General features: G+C 49.4%; 1 protein-coding gene across 3 annotated transcripts; it reads right to left on the bottom strand.

Annotated features, from left to right (window-relative positions):
* Positions 1-4130: 4130 nt before the first annotated feature.
* PITX2 (paired like homeodomain 2) lies at positions 4131-24031 on the bottom strand. Of its 3 annotated transcripts, XM_080797623.1 has the most exons (5): positions 23743-24031; positions 19901-19956; positions 19278-19415; positions 7878-8083; positions 4138-5388 (listed from the first exon to the last, which is right to left on the bottom strand). In XM_080797623.1, the coding sequence occupies exons 2-5, from the start codon at positions 19944-19946 to the stop codon at positions 4825-4827; spliced, it is 954 nt and encodes a 317-aa protein (XP_080653749.1). In that variant the 5' UTR covers positions 19947-19956; positions 23743-24031; the 3' UTR covers positions 4138-4824. The 3 variants fall into 3 exon arrangements, with proteins under 3 accessions (XP_080653748.1, XP_080653749.1, XP_080653750.1); XM_080797624.1 differs by lacking the exon at positions 19278-19415; XM_080797622.1 differs by lacking the exons at positions 19278-19415; positions 19901-19956; positions 23743-24031 and adding an exon at positions 8950-9813 and having other exon boundaries at positions 4131-5388.
* Between the last annotated feature and the right edge of the window lie 415 nt (positions 24032-24446).

Below are 24446 nucleotides of genomic sequence, written 5' to 3' on the forward strand. Positions count from 1 at the left end.
GCAAAGTGGAGGGAGGGGAGCACCTTAAACATTTTTGCAGGAAGAATGGGAGAACTAGGTCTGGAAAGATCCATCAAAGTCAGAGGGTGCAGACACACACCCTGTTCAGTGAGGGTCCAATGAGTCTCAACTTAGCCCTTCAGAGAGAAGAAAAAAAAATGCAGTCCCTGACACAGCTCTCAGAAATTAACACCTTTACCACACATTTATTAAATTTTTAAAAATATTTCTAAAAAGAAATTTATATAGTTCTTTTAGTCATTTTTTGACTGAGGAATTTAAGCTTCAACTATCTCCTGTTTTCCAGTTGCCACTGAACTGTTAATATATTGTTACAAAAGAAATAGCAATGATTTTTTTAAGGCAGTTAAGTAGAATTAAATACAACTTTGATGGTGCCTTTTATGTTTTCCAGGCCTTCTCTATTCTTCAAAATCTAAAATCAACATTTACATAAAATACATAAAATACTCAGCAAGAAATGAGTGAAGTTATACATCCCAAGCACAATAAATTTTGGATTCTATCTTTTCAGATAGAATGTCAACAACGAGAAGGCCTCTCTTCGTGGGGGGCGGGGAAGAGGGTTTGGGAAGCAGAGTGACAAATAAACTTTTAAGATTAGAGTAAAATTTCTCTGGTTTCTCTGCAAAAACCTGAAAAGGAAAATCAGGTTTCTATGTAACACATTCTTCTTCTTCTTCTTCTTTTTTTTAAAATCTCTTCTTCAATGGTCACTTTCTCAAGTTCAGTGAAAACGCAATTGTCAGATTAGGGACGGTGGGGGACGAAGGGTAGTCTTAAAAAATTTCTTCTGAAAATCTGCTATAAGAAACTTCTCCCGTTTATTTCTCCTCCCTCCATCAGCCACGTTTCTTGATTCCCCATGTGCTTAGTTAACTGCTGCTTGGCTGCGGGGGGGGGGGGTGGGGGGGACGCCGGGGAGGGTGTTAATAAATCAATCAATAGAGACTATGTTCGTAAAGGCCTCTGATCTGATTACACCCCCTCTTTTTTTGGTCCCTCTCTAAAAAATTTACCTCGGCGAGCCAGGGACTCCCAGCGTAGCCCGCGTCGACGGAGAGCTTCGGGCGGGAGGCTGGGGAGCCCCGGCGACGGCGGCGAAGGCGCCCGTGGATTACGATGTGGATTGCAGGGCGGACCTTTGTTTGGTCACATTCGCAACGCCGGCCGAGGGGTGGGCGGGGGGCGCAGCAGTTTCTCCTCCTTCGACACCGCGCCAGGTTTTTATAGACTCGCCTTAAAAAGAGTTCGCTGCTCTTCTCAGGGTTAATTTATGGGGCTTTCGAGGAATACTGGGACTTTTAAGATGCTCTTCTTTTTTTCCCCATTATTTTTGTTGTTGTTAACACTCCTAAAGACACTCCCGGGTTTCAGCACCTCACAGGACAAGGGTGGGGGTGGAAGAAAGAGCAGGGCCGGGAAGCGAAGGGAAGGATTTGTCTCCTAATTAAACCGCCCACATGGCTCAGGTTGCCCAACATCGTTTTTAAAATTAAATTTCTAGCCAAAGTTAAGGGCAGTAAAACTCAGTTTAGGAACTGGGGGAAAATTGAGACAAACGTGGGCCACATACACCTTTTCCCAGGTCTCCATCAATTTGAATTCTGTATTAGGGGAATGAAGAGTTTGAGGACTTAAGAGTTTTAAAAGTTTAAAAACCGGGGACAGGCAAGAGAAAGGATTAGAGTAACAGGTGAGGGGTGACTGGGGTGGGGTGGGGTGGGGAGAAAGCCCTTAGACCGCACATTGTGCGGGATTCCTGGTCCAGCACCCCTGCCCCAGCCTCTGGGCACGCAGAAGTGGGGGGCAGAGCACTGAGGCCTAGCCCAGGCTCCTGGGGGTCCGACCTCCGGCTCGCCATCTTTGATCCCAGGCGGGGGAGGTTGGTGTCCATGCTATAGATTACCTTAAAGGTTCCTTTAAGCACTTTAATACACAACTAGCTCAGAAATCATTAAGAGACCTAGAGAAGGAGAAAAAATACCCTCACACTCACCGGTAATAAGTGTTGACATGCAGCAAAAATCGATTGAGTGGAACCGAGGTGGTGGCAGTAGCGATGGCTGAAGGGGGGGGGACCCGCGTGGGAGCGGGAGGGGCGAGAGGACGGACTCCACTGGCTCGAGAATTAGGCTTTTCTCACTTGAAAGGAAAAAGAGGGGCGGAAAAGGGTCGGCGGCCAAGCAGGGATGGGTATGGGGAACAAGGGGGTTTGAAGAGGGTAATTCTTCCTTCTGGAAGTCCAGGGAAAGGAGCTGAGGTGGGAGAAAGGGCTCCTCATCAGTCCCGAGTCTCCGCCCCCAGCCCGCACCACTCAAGTTGGGGATGAGACAACTCTTCCCAAACCTCGACTTCCATTTTTCTTTTCTGCAGATTGATTGATTGCCTCGAAATAGAGTTCTATTCCAGCCAGCAAACTAGGCCGAGGTCCGCCTCCTGGAGCCAGCTCTCCCAAGTCACTCTCGGACCTGCAGGAGACGCAAATCCTCCCAGCAGGTCTCGTTAGCGTTTCCAGCCCCCATCCCCAAATCCCCTCTCCCAGTCCCCTCCCTCCCCTCCCCTGCCGCCCCTCCCCCCATACCAGGCGGAGCTCGGGGAGGCCCGGACCGCTGGGCTCCGCGGCTCCAGAAGCCAAAGTCCGCCCATGGGGACCGTTTTCCTCTCCACTGCTCTCAAGTGAACAACAAGGACGGAGGTGACCCTCGGCCAAAGGACTTTTATCTGCCCCCCACTGCCGCGTGATCCCTCCGTAGGTTAGAGGCAGAGCTTAAAAAAGAAAGAAAGAAAGAAAGAAAGTTAATGTGCGTTGAGCACTGATCTTAAATCGGGGACATTATCTGCGATCTCTTTAAGTGGCAGCGGCAGTCCCATGCAGAACAAAGACTCAGTGTTTGAGCCTCAAAAGCTTATAGGTAAAGTTTCAGCCAGATAAAAGTAACCTAAGCGCAAAAACACAGGTTTTCTCGGCTCCAGAAAACTGCTGGCTACTTTTCGCTCCCTATTCCCCAGGGTGTGTTTGTCCTCGCCCACTGGCGGGAGGAGGGTGACCAGAATAGCAAAGGACCTCAGAATTTACCCTGCACTCCCCCTCCCCCAGCGCCTCGGTAATGAATTCCTTCGGACTAAGTCGTATTTGCTACGATTTGTTACGAAATCAAATTTCACATTAAAAAAAAAAAAGCTGAAAACCACCAACAAAGGAAGAGCGGGTGCTTAAAGTTCTTTTAAACACTCACACCGACCTCATTCCCCGTTTAGATGTCAGAGGATGGGAGGGAGGGCCAGGGCTGTAATTCATCTTGATTTGCTTCATTGTCCCGCAGTTTGCAAACCATAATCCTGTATAATTTCAGGAACAAGCAGGTTTAGAATTAATGGGTCAATATTATTTAAAACAAAACACGGGGATCATGACCTTTGCCTCAACTACATATTGCTCTACAAGACTCAGGAAACTCCACTCTAACCTCTCAACCCCTGGGCTCTTTGGGAAACTGAAGGGCTGTAGTTATTAGAAATGGTCTTTGTTTCTTTTAATGTCTCGAAAGGATTTGGAATTAGAATGCAATATAACATGAAGAATCTCTCTACTTAAGCCTGAAAGATAAACGTGGAGGCCTAAATATTTTGAACTGGAGGTGTTTCCTTGTAAATTTATTATAGATGTATGCCTCTTGAGAGGAATGTATATAAACTGTACATGTATACATACACACATAATTCTCCAGAACAATTTACTGGATATGCAGACCCCCCCCCCCAAAGAAGTCATTCCAAGCTGACATACTTTCTAAATTTCTCTCTCCTTTCTTCTTTCTCTCTTATATTATTTGCTAGCAATAATGGAATCCTTTGGGTTTAAGCCAAAGAAAAATCTGGGAGACAAGACCAGACTTTGCAGCCTTTTTTTTCCCCCCTGGGAGTGGCTTTTCTTATTTTCTTTTTAGTTTCTGATAAATGACTATAATTTATTTCCCCCCAAATTTCAATAAGTCCTGCTGCTGCCTTGTGTGTTTAACTAGGCAGGCAGAGGGAACTGGTTTGTTTAGGAAGCAGTGACTGAGAAACCCTGGCCAGGCGACAGAGGAGGGCAGAAAGAATCCAGACCAATTTGTATGTAGTATATTTTACTCCCATGAAATAAAACACATTTTTCATATTTGCTGAAAAGTAAAACAATAATATTGTACGAAATGTTATACACAGGGTAGGTTGTACATAGCAGTTTCAGAAACATCATTGCATCCACCAGAGAAACTATTCTAAAACTGATATTCACACATTTTTTATAATAATAATATGTTAGAAACATACAGTGTGGCATTTAGTATATACATTCCTTTGCTCACAAGCGAAAAACCCTAATCGCTTCTGTATAACATGCTTTATTTTAAAGCCTAACCTTTAAAAACACTGTTGTGATAGTACTAACAACTGCTTTTTATAAAATTAATTTGACATTTCGATATATATACATCCTTTCAGTCATTTTAATGTTAACAATGCTAAACTTAAAAAATAACAAGCTTATAGTAACGTTAAAATGTCATATCCAGTCAAACATTTGTGTGTGTCCTTGCAACTGTTGGAAATACTTTTAGTGAAAGATGTCAGACATTGAGGAAATTCCTTTGAAATCAAAGGAGCTCTCTTTAATTCAGTGGTTTCCTTTTCTCTTTATATCTTCTCTTTCTCTCCCTTTCTTGAGTGCCCACGACCTTCTCGCGTAACTCCCAGTCTTTCAAGGGCAGAGGTGCCCCAGCCGGCACGGTCCTAGGATCCGGGTGCCGTGGGCAAGGCTCACACCGGCCGGTCCACCGCATACTGGCAAGCACTCAGGTTGGACGCCGGGTTCTGCACACTGGCGTAGCCGAAGCTGGAGTGCTGCTTTGCTTTCAGTCTCAGGCTGGCCAGGCTCGAGTTACACGTGTCCCTGTAAACGTACGGAGGAGTCGGCGGCGCGTAAGGACAGGCAGGCGTCGGCACCGCGGAATTCAGCGACGGGCTGCTCAGGTTGTTCAAGTTATTCAGGCTATTGAGGCTGGAGCCCGGGACGCCGGTCACAGCTGAGGGCACCATGCTGGACGACATGCTCATGGAGGAGATGGAATTGGGTGGGGAGAACATGCTCTGCGATGACAGGGGGTTGACGTTCATAGAGTTGAAGAAAGGGAAGCTCTTGGTGGACAGAGAGGCTGACGTGAGACCCTTGGCAGCCCAGTTGTTGTAGGAATAGCCCGGGTACATGTCGTCGTAGGGCTGCATAAGGCCGTTGAACTGCGGCCCAAAGCCATTCTTGCACAGCTCGGCCTGCTGGTTCCGCTCCCGCTTTCTCCATTTGGCCCGGCGATTCTTGAACCAAACCTGAGGGTGGAAGGTAAGGGGGCAAACAGATGCCACAGAGCGGATTAGTAAAATCTTGATCCCAGAAAGCACCAGAGGCCACCACCTCTGAGAGACAGACACACACACGTATGTGCGCGTGCACGCACACACCCTAGCCCCCCCCAAATTCTCCCCAACCGCCCACTGCCTCTGGGGCCCCAGCTGCCTGAGCCCTGTCCAAGCAAGAGAAGCCTGGCTGGGTGAGGCCTGAGAGCCCAGGCTTTGAGCTGCACCACAAACCCCAGTCCAACACCTGGCGGCCTGTGGGCGGCTTGTTCACTAACCCAGGCCCTCCTCAGGATCCAAAAACACTTACTGTAAAATAAACGCGGGGCAGCGAGGTTTTCCGCCCAACCGTTACCCAGTGGCCTTGCAAACTTGCTTCCCTTCCAAAGCCACAGACACAGTGAAGAGGACAAGGAGCTCAGAGGGCACCAGAGGCCCAGGCTCTCTTTCACACAGCTCCTCCCTCTTGTCTCAGACCTCCCCTGCCGCCCCCCACTGCACAGAACGTGCTTTCACAACTGGCGCCAGGCCTCGACCCCCATTCTTGCCTAGCAAAATAAGGTATCAAAAAGCAAAAGATCACCTTCCCTTCAGCCTCATATACTCCTCGAGCTTGGCTGGCAAATCTCTGGGAACCCAAAATGGGCCGCTCTGTAGACTCTCCCTCCCTTCGCCCACTCCAGGCCAGGCCCCTGCGCCCGGTGGTGCTCCTGCTGGGACCAGACCTTTTGCTCGGCTTTGCAAGCAGCCTCCTAACCCGGTCAGCCCCCACCCGCGTCCGGTGGCCCCGACGCAACCCTTCTCTCAATCCACATCGGGCTAGCCCGTCGCCGCAGACTGCGGCTTTTGTGTATTGGAGCGAGGCCTGGCCCCAGATTTCAGAGCTGACACCGGTGATGTTTCACATTACACGTCTCAGTCCGGCCCAGCCGCCTAATCCGCTTTTTTTTTCCTTTTTCCTTTCATTCTCGATTTCCTTTTTATCCCCTTTCCTCTTTGCACCCGCCTGCTATAAAAAAGCACGCTTCACTCCTACTTGGCTGGACACACAGCGGGCCTGGATGGAGGCAGCCAGAGGGAGCGACAGCCCAGCATGGTAGTGACAGGGAACTTGGGAGGGATTGCAGAAAAATCGGAGGGGGTGGAGGAAAGAGGTCTTTTCCGAAGGATTCCAGAGAACCTACTGATTGTGTTTTTATCTTCGTTACTTGCAATTTCCACCCTAGGCCGTCTAAACTTTGCCCAGGCAAGAAGAGTACGTGCAAGTCCTGTTCCCGATGCGCAGGAGAGCTAATGAAAGACTGACCTTGCGCAAAACCACGCGGCTGGAGAGCCTGAGTTCTCGCTCTGAGCAGTTAAACTAAAACCATTTTCAACTTCATCTCAGCTGTTATCCACCAGCATAGCCTCATATCCTACACAAATGCCACCCAGAGAGTGCCTTCGTTTCCTCTGCTTTGGGAAAACATTTTGGTCTTTGTTTTTTTCATCATTATTGTTGTACAGTGTTTTCTTCTTTCTTCTCTGCTCTAACTGGGGGCTCTATTTTTCCATCCAGAGCTTTTTTTTCCCCCTCCCTTAACAGCAAAGCCTCTGGATCCTGCTATGTGTGTTTCTGCTTCCAGAATCCTAACACGTTTGGAGTTACCCACTGACCAGCATAAACCAGGATGTCGCTACTGGGTAATTTATTTAAGTTCACTTTTGCCAATCCATAAAGTACAGATTTGCTACAAAGGTAAGCCACCCCCACCTTTAAGAAAAAAAAAAAAACTATTATCATTGGGAAGAAGGATATGAGTAACAATCTCCTAAGAAAAGATAAATAAACCAAACAGAAAAGTCTTTCTTCTTTTCTTTCTAAGAGGACTAACAGGATGGTAGGTGGTGTATCAAAACTGCTTCCGTAGATCACAAAGACTAAGGGATAGGGTGTGGGAGAGACCTGAATAGCCAAAACCCCTCAAAGACTATGTAAGGAGGATGAGCCGAGTAGAGAGAGAGAAGTCCGGGGTTGGGCTGCTCACGTTTCTAAGTTTCCCAAGGAGGACCAAACCTTGCATGTCTCTGGCGGGTATTTCTTGTTAAAAGCGCACAGGTCGGAGCCTGTTCTCGCCTCCCGGCCTGGGAGGGATTTTATTAGCGCTCATCTGGCGACTGCAAGCCGGGAACACAATGACCTGCGCAGGAGAATGCCACGCGGCCCAGTTCGGGAGGGCTCGGGGTGGCGGCGCAGTGAGCGGGTGCCGCTCCGGGCGCCCGCGCCAGGCCTACCGCGGGTCTCGTAAGGGGGAGCAGTAAGCTCCCCACTGGGGCCGCCGAGAGGCCTTCCGCCTCTGCAAAGGCACACCACCCGCGCCCGCCGGGGGACGCCGCCTTCCACACTCCCTCAGGGTCTACGCGGCCGGCATCTCTACAATGGCTTCCTTCCCAGCCTTCCCAGGATCCGCGAGGGGTCCTACCCGAACTCGGGCTTCCGTAAGGTTGGTCCACACGGCGATTTCCTCGCGCGTGGACATGTCCGGGTAGCGGTTCCGCTGAAAAGTGGCCTCCAGTTCCTGCAGCTGCTGGCTGGTGAAGTGAGTGCGCTGCCGCCGTTGCCGCTTCTTCTTGGACGGGTCTTCAGTGCCCACGTCCTCATTCTTCCCCGGCTGGCTCTTATCTTTCTCTGAAAACGAAACACACAAAGGTTCCCGTCAACATGTCCACCTGCTACCCGCGAACTCCGGCTGGACCGGGCGGCAGAGGCCGGGGGAGAGATGGGCTGCCATGCAGGGGAGGAGTGTGTGCGTGGCCTCTCCGGGCCGCGGGGAGCGCTGCGACTGTAGGGTGTGCAGACGTGAGTGTGGGTGTGAGCGCCCCATCTCCTCCCCTCCCCCAGCGCCGCACGTTTTATTTACATGTTTATCTCAGAGCAAAGGCACCTTCATTTTTATAGCCTCTGCTTTCAAGTATATTTACACGCCTCTGCGCAGACACAGCAAATCTCCCCGGTCACCCGCACGCGCGCCTTTTACAGAGCCCCCGCAGATCTCGATGCGGTTTCGGAAGGCCAGTAAAGGTAGATTTGGGGATTCGGTCACCCACCCAAGTTCTTCTACGCTTTAGAAATACCGCTTCTTCTGCGGCGTAGTTTCAGAAATACTTTCCTAACAGGCGCAGCTTCTCGGGAGCTGAAAGCCGAGAGAACAGGGACCGGGTTGGGGGGTTGGGGGGTTGGGGGACGGCCTCTGACCGTCTTCGAGTGGAGATGCTGGGATTTTTGTGACCCAGGAAACCTCGGGAGGCCAGGATGGGAATAGGGAAGAGTAGGAGAATGGCTCGCGTCGTTCGCGCCACCTCAGGCAGTCGAAGTGGAGCGAAAGGAACGCGGGGCCAAAAGAATCCTGGCTCCGGAAGTTCTGCGGGAAGCAAACTAAACGACCACTCCCACCACGCCTCCCCCAGGAGGGGCCGACTTCCTTGGGGGCGAGAAGGGCCGAGTGGCAAGGGGCGGCTGGACCCGAGTATCTGCGGGGCCGCGCGGCGCCTTACCTGCGGCCTCGGGGCTGGAGGTGTCAGAGATGGTGTGCACCTCCAGCCTGTGCTTGGAAGAGTCCAGGGAGCGGGTCTGACCGGGAGCCAGGACTGAAGCCATGGCCAGTGGCTGGGGATGGTGACAGGAGGAAGACGAGGAGGTGGCCAACAGCTTGGTCCCTACTGCTCGGTGCTCCAAGTGCAGCGGGCCTTTCATGCAGTTCATGGACGAAGGAGCGCGCCGCCCTACGAGTCCCGGGCTACCGCCCGGCCGAAACCCCGTGGCCGCTGCCGCCTGCTCCGCTTTGCGCTCTAGGCGCGGAGTTTCCCCGCTGTGGCCGCCGCGGGCCAAGCCAGGGAGCACAACCCCCGCTGAGTCTTTGAACCAAGCCGCCCCCGTCTCCTTCAGAAGGCTCTAGCGAAAGGGTCCGGCGGCGGAAAGTCAGCGGGCAAACGGAGACATGGGGATGTGGGTAGGAGGGCACAGCTCGGAGCGTCTTTGGGCAGCAGGCTTCCAAGCTCCAAAGCGAAACCAGAGTGGGCAAAGACCCCTTTCTTCCCTCCCTCCCTCCCCCAAGTACCCCTCCAATAAGGAAAGCTAACGGCGTTCGCGATCTGCCCGCCCCCCGCGCGGCAGCCCTGACAGCGAAGTGTCAAGAGTGACAGGGACAGGTAGCTGATATTAGATCCCCCGCAGCGGCGGCAGCGGCTGCGGCAGCGGCGCGGGCCTCTGGGCGCACCCTCCGCGGCGCGCACACGCACACCCCCTCGGGCCGTCGAGCCCGAGCACGAACTCGCAGCAGCTCAACTCCCGGCACCTAGGCGAGCGACGGACCAGCTCTGGGGCTCCGAGCTTCCCTGTTGGCCTAACATCTTAAAACCAGAGGCGGGCTTCCTGGTGTCCAGACGTCACTTTGCGGAGGCCCTCCCAACCCTCCCCGCCTCCGCCTCCGCCTCCTCCTCCTCCCAGACCCTTCGCCCAGCGGGAGTGACGTGGCTCCGCACCAATCAAGAGACCCCGAGCCGCGGCGGAGGGGCAGCCCTGTCTGCACCTATCAGCTGTGTGGGGCCGGGCTAATACCTCACTGCGCCCACCAAGTCTACACCGGCCGGCTCCCGGGAATTCGGCTCTGACCCCGGCCGAAGCGCTTTAGTTCAGCCGGGGAGGTAGAGAGGCCAGGCTGGGAGTAAAAGGCTCTGGAGAAAGAAACGGAAAGGTCGAGGGCTGAAAGGTACAAGGATCAACAAGCCTCCCCACCCCTTTCTTTTGTATCTCACTACATCCAAGTCCAATTGAGAGATGTTTTTCTCTTTCTGGATGGAAAGGAGACATGCTACTTAAAACCAGAAAATTAAAAAAACAGCAACAAATCACCTCTCCGAGCTTAAATTTTCCAAACAGCCTGTCAAGTGAATGCTGCGCTAATCTGAAGAAGCTTTGCTTTAATTGCAAAGAAGACAAAGCCCTGAGAAGACAGGCTAATAAATTAGAAATCGAGAAGCAAATGGACCCGTCAAAAGAAAATTACCTTGACTTTAAACGAACAACTGTTTGGTGGTTCACTCTGGATTTATACAAGAATAAAAAGTCGCCTCAGATCACGTTTTCTGTAATGGTTATTAGTCCCCAGACAGAAAATACACAACAGAATAGAAACCCTAACCCAGCATTTTCAAAATGCTGAAAGCTTATCCATTCTACTTAGTGTTGATTAAGACACATAACCTAGATCTTTCAAATTCCTTGTACACTGTATTAAGCTTGTCCTAACCCTAGAGAGAGCCCGCTTTAAATTCGACTCTCCTGTTTACTTTATTATCAATCAGATTCAAATCCATAAAGCCTGCAGAATCAACAACCTTGAGCTAATTATATATAAAATATGCTTTAATGAATTTCCATACAATTAAGAATGTTGCCAAATAACCAATTTCAAGGATAACTTTTAAGTCATTTTCTTTTCCTAGGGAACTCAAGGCTGTTGAACCTTTAAAGTCCAAGCAGGCAGAGGCAGTAGGGTTGGGGTGAAGGGCAAAAGCCTAGGAGAGCACTCAGCTAGGAACAGCAAATTCTTACTCATTTATTTTTAAAAAAGGAAAAAAAAAACCACACCTTTGGGGACATCCAACTCTTTACAATACTGTTTCTAAAAAACTTAAATTTCCAAATAAATTAAAGAAATACAAACATATCGTTCAAAATAATTTTTGGAAGTTCTTTTGTCCTCTGCTTAGGTCATCAAGAGAGCACAAACTAATCTCCTTTGGATTTTTGCACTGGTGATTGCTTTATTGTGGAGTTAGTGTTATCATCCCTGAATGTGTATTTGTTTGACATTACAGTCAATGATTTGTAACACCAGTATGAGGTATCTTCAGAAAACTCCCTCCTTGTCCTTGTTCACAGGGTTGGGAAACGTATGCAGTCTGGGGCAGTGTGGATGAAACAGACTACTAACACGTTTGGAACCTATGTGTCTCTCCTTTGCCTGGCTCTCCCTGCCAAACCCTATCTGCAACTCCTTCCCCCGTTTTAAGCATGCTTGAGAGCCATCCAGAGAACCAAATGAGAATTGTTCTTCAGTCTGTCTCCAGAAGAATCATCCCACTTTAAGAAAAATATAGCTGCAAGGAGGAATTTTCTTTATAGTAAGGTTTAAATTGGCATTTCTGGTTTTAACCTTTTATTCCAGTTCACCCCATTTCAAGCATACACACACCTGCTCAGTTCAGAACACATCCCCATGTGACAGGTCTGCATTAGCTAAGGCTCATACATCCAGCTATATTAGGTCCTGCAATCTTATCACTAAATTATACATATTACACCAGCAGCCTGTTGGTAAAGAAGGTTAAATTAATTTACATTCTGCTCATTATCTGGTGCTTAAATGACGCATTTTATCCCTGAGATTTGGCGGAGAATCTCCTCAGACCCCACAGCGTTTCACCGAAGACAATGCTCTTACATTTGTAGTGGTTTTTAATCTGATAAGACTCTAATTTGCTTAAGTCTTTTAAATAAGGGTTTTAAATGTTTCTAGCCGTTTTCTTATTGAATTTCCTCTGATTCCCCCAAGATCATAAAGTATATGTGTAAAGTAAATATTTCCTCCCATTGCACTGCCAGCCGATGACCTATAACTAAGTCAATATGAATCCAGCTTTTTTCTGCCCAATGTGTTTACTAATCATATTCCAGTTTCTTCTTTTTAAACCTCAGCATAGCTGCGATCCCCAAAATACCAAACCCATAAGGCTTCATTTCATGAGGAAACTCCATTGCATGAAAGAACGAAAAACTCCCCACCATAGTGAGCATACTTCCTTTCTTAGTATTGGTTTCTTTGAGAGTCAAACCCCGGAGTTGCAATTTTTGGCGGAGGCTCTTGGTGTTTCTCAAAACTTCTTACTCAGGAGAGCTGAGAAGCTCCAAAGAGCGGTACAGATATTGAAGCTCATCTCTCATTAAATCTACAGAATTTTAAATTCTGTGGCTCTGTTGACTAACAGAACTCACATCATGGGCAAATACACATATGAAAGACCTAGTCTCCAAATCAGCTTCCAAAGTGGTTGAAAAACTCAAGGGCAAGTGACAGCTCCTCATAGTACCAAATTGTGGGAGATATTGGAAGTACTGGTGATCTCCAGGCAGCCTAAAAGCCTAAAGAGTTGAAGAATCTTAAATTGTATCTATCCATTGCAAAGTCAAGTGGAAAATAAAGACAATTATTTGGAGATCTCTGGTTAAAGTAAGAACAGGACCACATCTAACCATCAATCAATCATCTATCTACATATGCACATACATAATATACAATGCCTCCCCCCAACCATCAACTTAGCTGGAAAGACATTTCTTTGCAGTTTTCCAGAGTTTCAACTCTCTCCGGATGTCCTAATCACTTCACACATGGCGAGCCTGGCTGACTCCCTTCTCAGGCCCAACAGAATTCATTCCATGGATGGTGGGAATACGCCAACATGAAAAGTCTAGATGGCAAAAACTGAGTAGGAGGAAATCAAGAAACACTTTTCGATGGGAACAGTGATGGTGGTGGTGGGCAACTTTGGAGACTTAATCTACAAAAAACTTGTGAGTGCACAGATATTGGTAGTACAGATAAGGAAGGGGTTGAAAGTAATCCTTTGTATTTTGCAGGTTGAGCACTACCCTTGCTCCCCCACGCACCCATTCTTCTTTGACTGGTTCTAGAAATTTCTAAGATTTCCTAGACTCCATCACAGAAATTTCCAATCCAGAAAAAAAAAATCAGGATGCTCAGTTCAGGGAAACTGGAGGTGCTGCTGTAAGGCCTCCATGGAAGGAAGCCCAGTGCAGGTTTTGGTTTTCAAATCAAAAGACATTCAAGAATTCTCGGTTGGGTTTTCTTGCTTATTCTTTCAAGACAAGACCCTAGACCCTTGAGGAGGGAAATGTGTGACACAGGGTCAGGCGTGTTTTGAGCTGCTGGTATTTGCCACCGATTACCAGTCTTAAGGTCTTATTTAATTTCACACTCTTTAGTGGTAGCTGCACAAAGCCCGGTTGGCCCTTGTGGCAAAATTGGTTGGACTGCAGGGCCAAACTCTGGTGCAGTGGCCCAAGTATAGACTGATATCCAACCAACTGACCCACAACTTTTGGGAAAAAAATCTGTCCTCAAAGCTCACATGCGAGATGGCCCAATTAAGTGTCTCCTTTGGCTGTTAGATCATATAGGGGTGGGGGTCTTGCTCTGGTTCAGGCCAGCTCAAGGCCTTGGCCCGCCCAGAGTCAGGTCAGAGTCCCGTGTAGGGCATGATTGTGTGTACGTGCGCATGTGGTGTAAGGCACAGAGGTCAGATGGAGACCTTGCACCCTGCCCAAGAAGTGGCCTTTCCTCCCCTCCTACTTCTGCCTGCCCTTTCTTCACACACAAATAGAGCTGGAAAGACCCTTTAGTTGCACCTCTGCCCCACCTGCTCCAGCCACAAAGTGGAAACACCCAGAAATTAAAAACTTTACTGTGACTGATCCCCCTCCCCAAACCATTCTCTAAATGGATTAAAAAAGTGCTGGTTTGTGAAAAGGGGCAGATTCTTTTCTGAATCATAGATCTGTGCATGTACTGAGCAACACCCACATTCTCTGGGTCCCTGCAAACGGCATCCATAATTTTTTAGTTTCACACACTCAGTCACTTGAGGTTTGGAGTAACTGGCTGGGGGTGCTCGGGGTGGCAGGGGGAGGTACCCCCACAATGGCGCCTGAAGAGAAAAGCAGGGATTAGACGAGGCAGGATGGGTGGGGAACACGTCTCTGAAACCATGAAACCCACGTGCTATTATGCCTTTTCACATTAGTTTGTTAACTCTGCAGCTTTATTAGGCCATCATTTAATCTTAGAAAACAGCTAGCTGTGTAAAAGTCAAATAAAGGGAAGGGTATAAATTTGTGTCAGCCGTAGGGGAAAGATAGGGATAGATGGGGGGCAGAGAGAGAGAGAGAGAGAGGTAAAAGAAAATGAGATAGACATTAATATCCAGGTCCAGAGAGGAGAACTGGCGAGGGACTGGCTAAAGTCACTTTTAAAAATTGGATTAAAACGCGCCTCTTTTTCTCTTTTCTGTGTTTCTCCCCTCTAGCTCTTATCTGTCTCCTTTTTCTATTTCTCTTGCTCTCCCTTCTTTCTGTCTTCCCACTCCCAGACATGCTGGTAGCTAACATTCAGCATTAGTTGTCATGGTGACCATAAATCACATAAATCCAAAAATACCCACCTATAATCTGAGATGAAGCTTTTATTTCCCTAGCGAAATAATATTTTAAAAGCTGTCAGCTGACAAAAAAAAAAAAAAAAAGGAACCCACCTCATCATGGTAACCCAAGTAATATATTACTTCTAAAGGTTTAAATTAAAATGTCAGCCTGTTAAAAACATGCTGCGAGAATTTTGGGCACTCTTCCTGTCAGAGTCTTACAATGAAGTTGACTCCACCACTCCTGATCACTGTTTAACACACATACACCATTTTACTGCTCATTTTCCTTCTATTAATTTCTTTCCTCCCCTCCTACCTATCTTAGTCTGTCCAGACTCTGCCTTAGCTTGTAAAAGAAAGGAGTCTCCACCTGGATCAGAAGGAGGTTGAATCCTCTGCCGGAGCCTTTTGAGGACCTTGTGTGTTGGTCCTTTCATCAATCACTTCCCCAAACGAAAGGTGGGGTTTGGGGGAAGAAAAGGTTATGGTCGGGATTCAAATGGGGGTGACTCCGTAAAGGAACGGAGAAGAAAGAAATGCAGAGAGGGGGACTAGGGGTGTGGGGAAGGGGCAGACAGAGTGGTGAACTGACCTGGACCACCAGTTTCTGCGGTTAAGTCTAGCCTAGGAAATGTACCTATATTCTCTCACTCCTGCTTTTTTTTCTCCTAAGAGGAAACTTTCCTATTTGGAGACCCTGGTGGGGGAGGGGGGTGACGGCCACAGTTGGGCCTTTTGTCTTCTACCTTGGGCTTGTTGTCTTTTGCCTATCTTTGGATTACAGGGTATTCGCCTAGATGAAGAGCCATTAATTACCCATTCAGTCAATATTAGGAAGACGACAAAGCTTTTTACATAGGATTAAGAAGACATCAGATTGTTCCATTAGTATATTCCTGCTCACGAATAAGCTTTCGTTATACATTTCCTTTTCCCTCCCGAGTCGCTCTAACAACTGCTGCATATATTAACAGCGGGCGGTGAGAAATAACAGCCCAACCAGCCTCGAGAAAAACTTTGAGCGCGCCTGGTGTCGGTAGCAAGGAACACGACGACCTGTAAAGCCTGCCTCCGCGGGCGGGGATCCGCAGGGACTGACTACCTATTGCACAACTGGTACAATTTCCCCCGACGGGGAAAAAACCCACAAAACGCAGAGGCAGCTTCTACCAATAAGCTAGAGTTGGCGCGGGTTGGGGTGGGGTGGGGCGGTACTGAAGAAAATGGGAATCTCTTCTCCTTAACCCTGTTCCCCTCTCTGGTCGCTTCTGCCTCAGACTTCATGCCCCTTCTGCTTGCCCCTGTCGCTTGCTCGGGCCTCATCTCTAAGAGCCCTGGACCCTCTGAACATCCCCCTTCTTTCAGACCACGCTCCGGCCCCGGGCACTGCAGCCTGTCCCACCATTTCGCGTTTCTCTAGAGATGATCCGGACTGCGCTCTCGCTTGGATCCTTGTTAGCATGAAAGCTGCTTCACCAAGGCGAAGGGAAACCGGCTTATTTGCTTTCAGGGGGTACATTAGGAATCCACGTAGTATGTGCTCGGCAAACATTTACTGATAGAATGAATGCAGGCTTTGCGGCCGCGGAGGCGGCGGGGGTTAGCCCGGGTCCTCTGAAGAAGTCTGGGATCTAGCTGCTTGCAGAGGGTGTGTGTGTCGCGGCTAGGGGCGCCACAGGGGGCCTTGGAATCCCCCTCCCAAGGGAAGGAGGTCTGAACACACCAGAGACTTGGGTGAGACTCTTGACAGCATCCACTGAGCCAAAGCTATTTAAAAATTAATGGCGTCTCTGGGGAAGGCCCGGCCAAGGTACCCGCCCACGTATGGTCGCGGAAGCTGGGCCCCGGGACCGTGGGGCGGCAGCTCTGTCCGATTTCAGCCGGCAAACCAGAGCCACCGCCCCGAAACTTTAAGGGTTACTGACAGGGGAGGATCACTCCCTCCCCTTCCTGAAAGTCAAGAGCACTTTTCGACTTCAGCAAGGAGGCTTCTTTCCACCCAAAGCAAGAAGTCAAGGATCTCCGTTCCTTGACTCCTATGGGTACGTTCTCAGCAGACTCCCGCCCCTTCTTTCTGGGGGTACAGTTCAACTTGCCAACTCTCCCTCCCTCCACCTGGATGCCTAGCCATTTCTCGTTCAACCTTCTCTCCAACCCCTGGCCTTAAAGGTCTCCAGCAGACCTCATGCCTCCTCTAGTTTCAGGGTTCCAGCCAGGCTGTGGGTCAGCCCAATGGCTATCAAGGGGCTGAGGGTTCCCTTGGGAAGGAAGGCAGAGTTGGAGCCTTCCAGAGGTTAACCTTGTCTACTTAGAGACCGTTTTCAGTCTTCAACGAGGACACACTGGTTTTGGGGTGTTGAGGAGAAGGTTGTGCCAATATAAAGTGTCATGATTCCTTTTGAAAACTGCATGTCATTGCAAACATTTTTTTCTTTTTGAAAGCAAAAAAAAAAAAATCTTATAAAAAAGTAAAGGAGAAAACTCTTTCTTTTAAAAACAGGTTGTGTCCAGGAATTTGCATATCACATAAGTTAAACTTATTTGTATTCAGTAGAGGGGACTCTGGCAACCTTCCTTGTGAGGCACTGTAGTTTTGGCTATTCGTGTGTGACTTTTTTTTTTGGTCTACCACATCCCTAAAAGCCAATAAAATCAAGATTTTCGGCATTTCTCCCTAACACATGCCTCTTCTTAATTAATGGCATTAAACATGTTTAGGCAGCAATTTCCCTCTTCGGTCCAAAAGGTAGAAAACAGATTGTTGCCAGTGTAGAGCCTTTCATTTGCACTAAAATAATCCTGGTCTGAAAGTAATGGTTAAGAAAACAATCATTCACTATTTCTAGTTCTTTATTTACCTGCTAATTATCAAAAGTGGATGCCCAGTGGCCCAAGTGGGAACTGTGACAGAAGCAGAAAAGAGCAGCTTTCCGCAGCTTCTTGCCCACCTAGGTGCCCCCCCCCATCCCATTTCAAGCCTCTCCTCCAACAGGCCCTACTTCCCTAGTTTAGATGGAGACCACCTGTCCTCAGAAACCATGCCTGGGCTCTAGAAGCCCTGGGTTGGGGCGGGGATAGAAGACATTCTGTAACATTCCTGCTCCCAGCGCATCGGGAAATATCAGTCTCAGCTTGGGGGCTGCCAGCTCACCCTATGCAAAGTGAAATCGGGGAGCTCCCCCAGTCCGGCCAGAGCCAGGACTGAACCCGCACAAAATATTTCCCTGAGGGGAGACATCGGTGTTCTTGATTTTTAACCATATCCCAAACATACTTCGGTCTAATAATTTATTTTTACGACCGATTATCAAACAGAGGAAGAATTTAACACAATCTTAATGACAGAAATCACCCGACGTTATCTCTGCATGGCCCCATTTAACCCCATGGGGTTAATCCCGGACAAGTGAGCGTTTAACTGGCCCAGCAGGAGGACTCCCGATATTGTGGTGTTGGGAGTGCTCTGCTCCAGACCACTTTAGAAGTTTTATTTAGACAAATGATAATTTTCTCAGATTTACTGGGAAGCCTGAATGCAGGGCCTTTGTTTTCTTCTTAGTAATATGGTTTGTTTACTTGGCCGGGGGTCCCAATTCACCCCCCTCCGGCACACATTACATTTGTATCCTTACACTTTAATCCGGAAAGAGGGGGTTAGGGGCTGAGGGTGATGGGGGGCTTTATCTCCTCACACTATCAAAGGTCAACAACTCCCTAAGGCTAGGCACTTATTATTATAGTAACCTGGAAAATCCGGAGAATAGCAGAACAGTTATGTTTAAGTTTCTCGTGAATTCTAAGAGAAAGCTTGTCCCCTCATCCACACACACACACACACACACACACACAGCTAAAGGGTAAGTTTCAGTCCAGCAAAGGTCTGTGCAGTGGGTTGGAGACGTTTTAACTTTTACACAAGCCTGCAGACTTTGAGCAGCCTTGTCCCTTGACTCGTCCACAATGAAACCAGCTAATTCAGCAACGACACCACCAAGACCCGAGGCCTTGCAACCTGCACAACAGGTAAGTTCGCGTCGACAGGGGCACACATTTCAGCACACCCTTGACTGCTGCGCACAGTCTCTGCCCTCAGGCTCAGCGGGGCTCCAGTGAGCTCTTCACCCCTCGGCCAGGCGAATCTTTGCCAGTACAAGCCTCCGGTGCTTGCCTTCCGCGGTAAACCCCGCACCCACAAGCCTGGGCGGGGCTCGGCTAAGAGCCGCAGGGGCGGGGTGGACCCTTGGTAGTGCTGCACGCAGTGGGACATGGCCGGCGACAGAGGTCGCTGTTGGACTACTTTTCCGCGCCAGCTCGAGGCACAGAAGTAGATTGGGGTGTGGGCAGGAGATCAGGCCGCAAGGAGAGAGCGAGAAAGAGCAAGAGGGAGAGGTGTTGGGTCTCAGGAGTGCAGTATAATTTTGGGAAAGGAATGAACGTCCCTGGGACGGCTATTTCCCGTCCCACCCAGAGTCCAAGTGTCTAAGTCAAGGAGCAGGCACGCCGAGTCTGGCTGCCTCGCCTGCGTGCGCCTTACCCGAAGCCTAGAGGCCCGGAGGCGGGTGCCCTGCGCGCGGCCTGCGCTTCGCTCCCGGCCTTACCAGTGGCGCCGGGATGCTGCCGCGGGAAGAGCTTGCTGCTGGCCGCCTCTTTCCGGCTCTCGGGAGAGTCTGTGAACTCGACCTTTTTGATTTCGGAGTCTTTGGAGAAGAGGCATTCAACGGCCGCCGGCTGCACGCCTGGGCCACGCGCGCCCGCCCCACAAGCGGGTAGAGAGACGCCCGGGACCGCCGCGGAAAAGAAGCGGGGTTGTGGGGAGGTGGGGCAGGAGCAGGACGAAGAAGAGAAAGAGGGACAAAGAGCAAAGACCCAGTTAGAGGAAAGGGCAGAGGGCACTCCCGTCTCCCGGACCCTCTGGCAACCCGGCTCAGGGCGGCGTACTGTTCTCCGCGCCTCCCTGGGGCTGCCAGCGGCTCCCTCCGGGAGAAGTAGGCCCCGGGCGTCGGGACGCGGCGAGCGGCTCCCTCCCTATCCGCAGCGGCCCCTCACTCCCAACCCCCGGGAGAGACCACCGGCGTCCCGGTTCTGATTCCCTTTCTGTCCCGGCCGGCCCCTCCTGGAAGAGCCCCTAGCCGCTGCCTCGCCTAGCGGCCAGTGCCCTCTAGCCGCTCTCGCGCGGTGCGGTCTCCCGTCGGGCGCCCGGGGCAGGAGGAGCGACTCTTACCTAATTGCACACACGCCGACACAAGTTTTCGGCAGTTGGTCTCCATTCCCCGTTATCTGCAAAATAAAGGAGGAGGGCGGTGAGAAGCGGCGGTCGCCAAGCATGCAGGGCTCCGTGGAGCGAGGCTACCTGTGGGGCGGACAACCTCAAATTCGCTGTTAAGTGCCCACTCGGTGCTGGGTTTCAGGCGTGTTTCTCTGACCTGACAGCCTCTGGCTGCCCAGCCTTAGCCCCACCCTAGCCCCTGGCCCAGGACATCTGGATGGACCTGAGGGGGACCTCGCCCTCAAGAGTTGCTGTGAATGGGCCCAGGCCCTCTTGAGGGATAAATCCGTCGTGTTCTGGGGGACTTAGGCTGTGGAGCTACTCACAAGATGTTTGTGTCAGGCCTTAAGAGCCTTTCTGAATACGGGGCGAAACTTAGGAGATAAAAATTTGGGGGTGAGTGAAGGGGACTTGCCCCTTGCGGAAGTTGTGCGGAAGACCACCTTAAGCGCGGCGCTTTCCGTGAGTAGGAGCTCAGTGAACCTTTGGAGAATATCAGCGTCAACTTGTAACTGTCCTATACAACAGGCTGTCCCCGATTTTCTGTAATTCTGAAATGAACGGGACTCTAAGGTTCTTGGCCTAGGGTGCTCCAGGAGCCAGCTGGCTTTGGGCCTCTCATCCATCAGGAGCCACTTTTCCATATTTAGCCACACTTTTCCCTGGAGATACTTACCCGGCCATTTATTTACCCTAAAGTAAGATTTAAGATCGCAGAGGAGGGAAACGGGGGTGGACTGAGTGAGACAGAGGGGAACAGGGCAAAAGTCCGGAGGGTTTTCTTTCCACCAAGGACGTAGAAATAACTCGTAGAGAACGGCTCCCCCGATTCTACCCGGAGAACCAAATCTTTTTCAAATTTCCAACCACAGCGCAGCGAGCCAAGCCTTTAACGCGCGCCCCCTTTCCCGCCACAGGCCAACCGGGAGAGGTGGGTGGCGAGAGACCCTGTCGGGGTGGGTAGAAGAGCCGCGGCTGCTTTAAAGACCGAAGAAAAGAAAGAAGGTCTCGGGCTCCCCAGGCCCTTCGGATCTCGGCGCCTGCCTCTCTTCACACTAACCAGGGTACGCCGGCGGCGGGAGGGCCCACTTCGCTCGGGTCCGGGGCTAAGGGTAGGAGCGGGCGTTGCCCCTTTGGCCCAAGAGCTGAGGCGGGGCAGGGAGCTGCCGGTCTGGCTCTAGTCTGGGTCGTATTTCCCGGCTCCTCGGCCTCTCCTGGAACGAGCCGGGCCTCGGGGGCCTCTGGCCAAGGTCGCTGCTTAGAGGAGGGGCTGCCCAGCGCGGCGGCGTGGGGATCCAGGGGGTTCCCCCCACCCGCTAGCTGGGACGTGGGCGGGGGCTCTGCGGATCCTTGCAGGCCCGGGGGCCCAGAAGTAGCAGTTTGGCGGCTCCAGATTTAGTGATTCTGCAGTAAAATCACAGGATTAGTCCCTGATTGAGATGTCTGTTCGTGAGATATTACAAAATTCATTATCACAGCTTTCTACTAACTCGATATGAAGTAACACAGATGGGATTTTATTAGTCCAGACTTCAAATGTTTACTTATGATAATTTCAGGGGAAATTTGCATGTCATCATCAATTCGATAATCTTTTTTTTTTTTTTTTTTTAACATCTGAACTGGCTGCATTATTAACGGGTAGCCGAAGCATTGCAGATGGTAACTGCAAATCGTTTTTATTTTTTTTTAAAGGAATGAAATATACAAAAGAAAAAGATGGGGTCGCTCAGTGTAAAGTCAGTCAATTATTACACATTCTCCCCCCACTCCCAAGCTTCAGTGCTGAAGACCAAACAAAGCAATACAAAACAAATCTTCAAGAACTCTGTTCTAAGGACTGAAAAGAAGGTCAAGGCGTGTTCCTTAGCTCACTCCTAAGTGTCCTTGTGACTTGGGGATTTATTTTGCAGTCAAAATGAGCCATGAGACCTGCATTATTTATTTATTTATTTTGCTTCATGTAATAACCAGGCCTACTAGATGAATTGAATGTGACTAACTAGGGAAGATAGTTTTTAAAAATAACCTCAATTCCCGCTTGCTGATCCTTAAACCTGCCCTGTCAAGGAAGACAAGTCTTACTAGACAAATTTGGCTGTAGCATTTAGGGAACAGCTTCCACCGCTAATCTCACAAATTAAGATGCACAACTTTTTTTGGTGGGAAGTTGTTCTCACCCCGAAAGTTCATGTCCTGGTTTTAATGTTTATGCCACGCAATCTTGTTTTGGCCAAGTTGAGTTTTCTATTGTGAGTGTGCTAAAAAGCACCATATAGTTAAAGAAGCACACTGAAGCACACTGGCCAAGGCAGGCAGTAAAGCTGTAAGAAATAAAACAATTTTCTTAAAAATAATTTCTGATTGTCATAAGTGGAAGTTGCAGGATAAAATACCATTCTAATAATTCCAAATCCTTTCACAATTCTCCCCTTTCCATTTATTTTGTTACCCCATAACAAAATCTTTAATGGAAAGTTTAAAAATAAACAGCACAAGAACATATGTTTTAAATGAACTAAATTGGTGAGATTAGCCAGTAAATTAATTTGCAGTGGGTAATCATTTAAGGAAATTAAAATACTGCTTAACACAGTTCTGTATTTTACCAGTTTAAGCCTTCTTTTAAACCAATTAATATTGATGCTTTAGGAACACTTGAAGACAAACATGCTCAACTTGAGGAACAAAGCACCTGAATAATTTAAGTGGAGTTTTGCTGAGGTAAAGTAAAACATTCCATAAATGAAGTAGCTATTTAATTTTTAGGGAATGTTTGATTATTAAAATCTTGTATGCTTATTTTATGTTACACCAATAAAAATCTTCAATCTATTTTACTTATGTGCTTTGTTTCCTTGACATAATTGGTATTTGAATTTTAGATAAATTTCTCCCCAAATTATATTAAAACCATGTTTAATTCTTATTACTGGCCAAAAAGTGCAAGGGAATCTCTTTAAATCAGATAATTTTTTTCATACAAATATTTTAGAATGTATGAGTGACTGTTTTATTTTAACTCATAATAGTAAAAGTTTTTTTTCATTTAGTTTACTTTAGTAAGACATAATACTCACCCACAAAAAAAATAGTAAATAACATACTACCCTATGATTTCTAAATTACTTAGGAAAGTAAAGTCACTGAATTGGAATTAAAAGAGAACCGTATGTCCCAGCTTTAGAAACATAATTTTTTTCTTACTCGACACTTGGAAAAATAGTCCTCTCCTCTTTACCATTTAAAACCTATCTCCTCAAGTGCAAGATTGGAGTTGACTGGTGATCAATTTAAAGGATTTATAATCCGAAGTAATTGTGTGAGCTTGGCATCCAGGCCTGGCTCCCAGGTAATTCGCTTGGGCCTGAGAGGTCACTAACTGCCAGTTAAGATGGAATCTTTTCCCCAATTGGTAACAATGGGAAGGGGGCTAATCTTCCAGTAGCTGAAACTTTGTACCCGGCCCTTTATCTTGAGAATGCTAATCCTCAGCCTGAGGATTTGTCCCCGCAGTGTTGGCACCGAGATTTAAGGGAAGATACTTCGTTTTAAATGCCAGCCGTGGTCTTGCTTCCCACTCGACTTCGGCAACCCCATAGATTGTAGTGTCAGCGACTGGGGACAAGAGGAACGGGGCTTTGCAAGGTCTGTTTGCCAACTGAGTTACCCCGAGGGGTGGGGGGAAGGCAGCCCCAAGAACCACAAATCACCTACGGTGAAGATTCTCCAAAGTGGAACAAATTTCCAAACTCGCATTATCTCACACCCCTGCGGAAGAGACGGCCTCCACTTACCGGCTACCGGGAGAGAGCTGCTGTCTCTGCGTCCCACCGCTTCCCGGGAGATTTCCAGCGAGCCGAGGCGCAGGCTGCACCGCAAGCGCCTGAAAACCGAGCCCGAGAGGACTGCGGGGCTCCCGAGGGTGCCAAGTTCCGAGGGAGTCCACGGGTGCGCGGCGGCCGCAGGAATCTAGGCGTCACTGGCAGTTTCTTTCTGCTCCTCTCCAGCTTTCTCGCTGTCTCGCACTCTCTCTCCCCTCCCTCGCTCTCATCCCTCTCTCTTCCCTCAGCTCGGTCTCCGTGTGGGGAGTGACGTGACGTCAGCAGAGATTCCACCAAACTCCACTGCACAGTGGCGGGCGGGCGGGCAGCCGAGCCCGGCTGCGCGGCGGGCGTTCAAGGAGCGAGCAAAGCGTTCGGGCGAGCGCGGGGGGGAGCGGGCAGGGGCGACGAGAAGCGAGGTAGGGCAGGGAGGTGAGGCCGCCAGGCCGGAGAGTCGGGAGCCGGAGGAAAAGCCCCGAGAGCGAAAGAGGGTAGGGAGCCGGGCAGGGCTCTGAGACAGGAGCAGAGGAGCAGCAGGCACAAGCAACCCCACTCTGGAAAGGAGGACAGGAGGGGAGGATGGGATGGAGAAGAAGAAAAAGGAATCAGCGCCGGACCGGGAGCTCTAATAATCAGAGGGGGAGGACCAGGGCGTCCGGGAGATGGGAACGTACTCC

This window comes from Martes martes, assembly GCF_963455335.1.
Source record: "Martes martes genome assembly, chromosome: 2".
Classification (NCBI taxonomy): Eukaryota; Metazoa; Chordata; class Mammalia; order Carnivora; family Mustelidae; genus Martes; species Martes martes.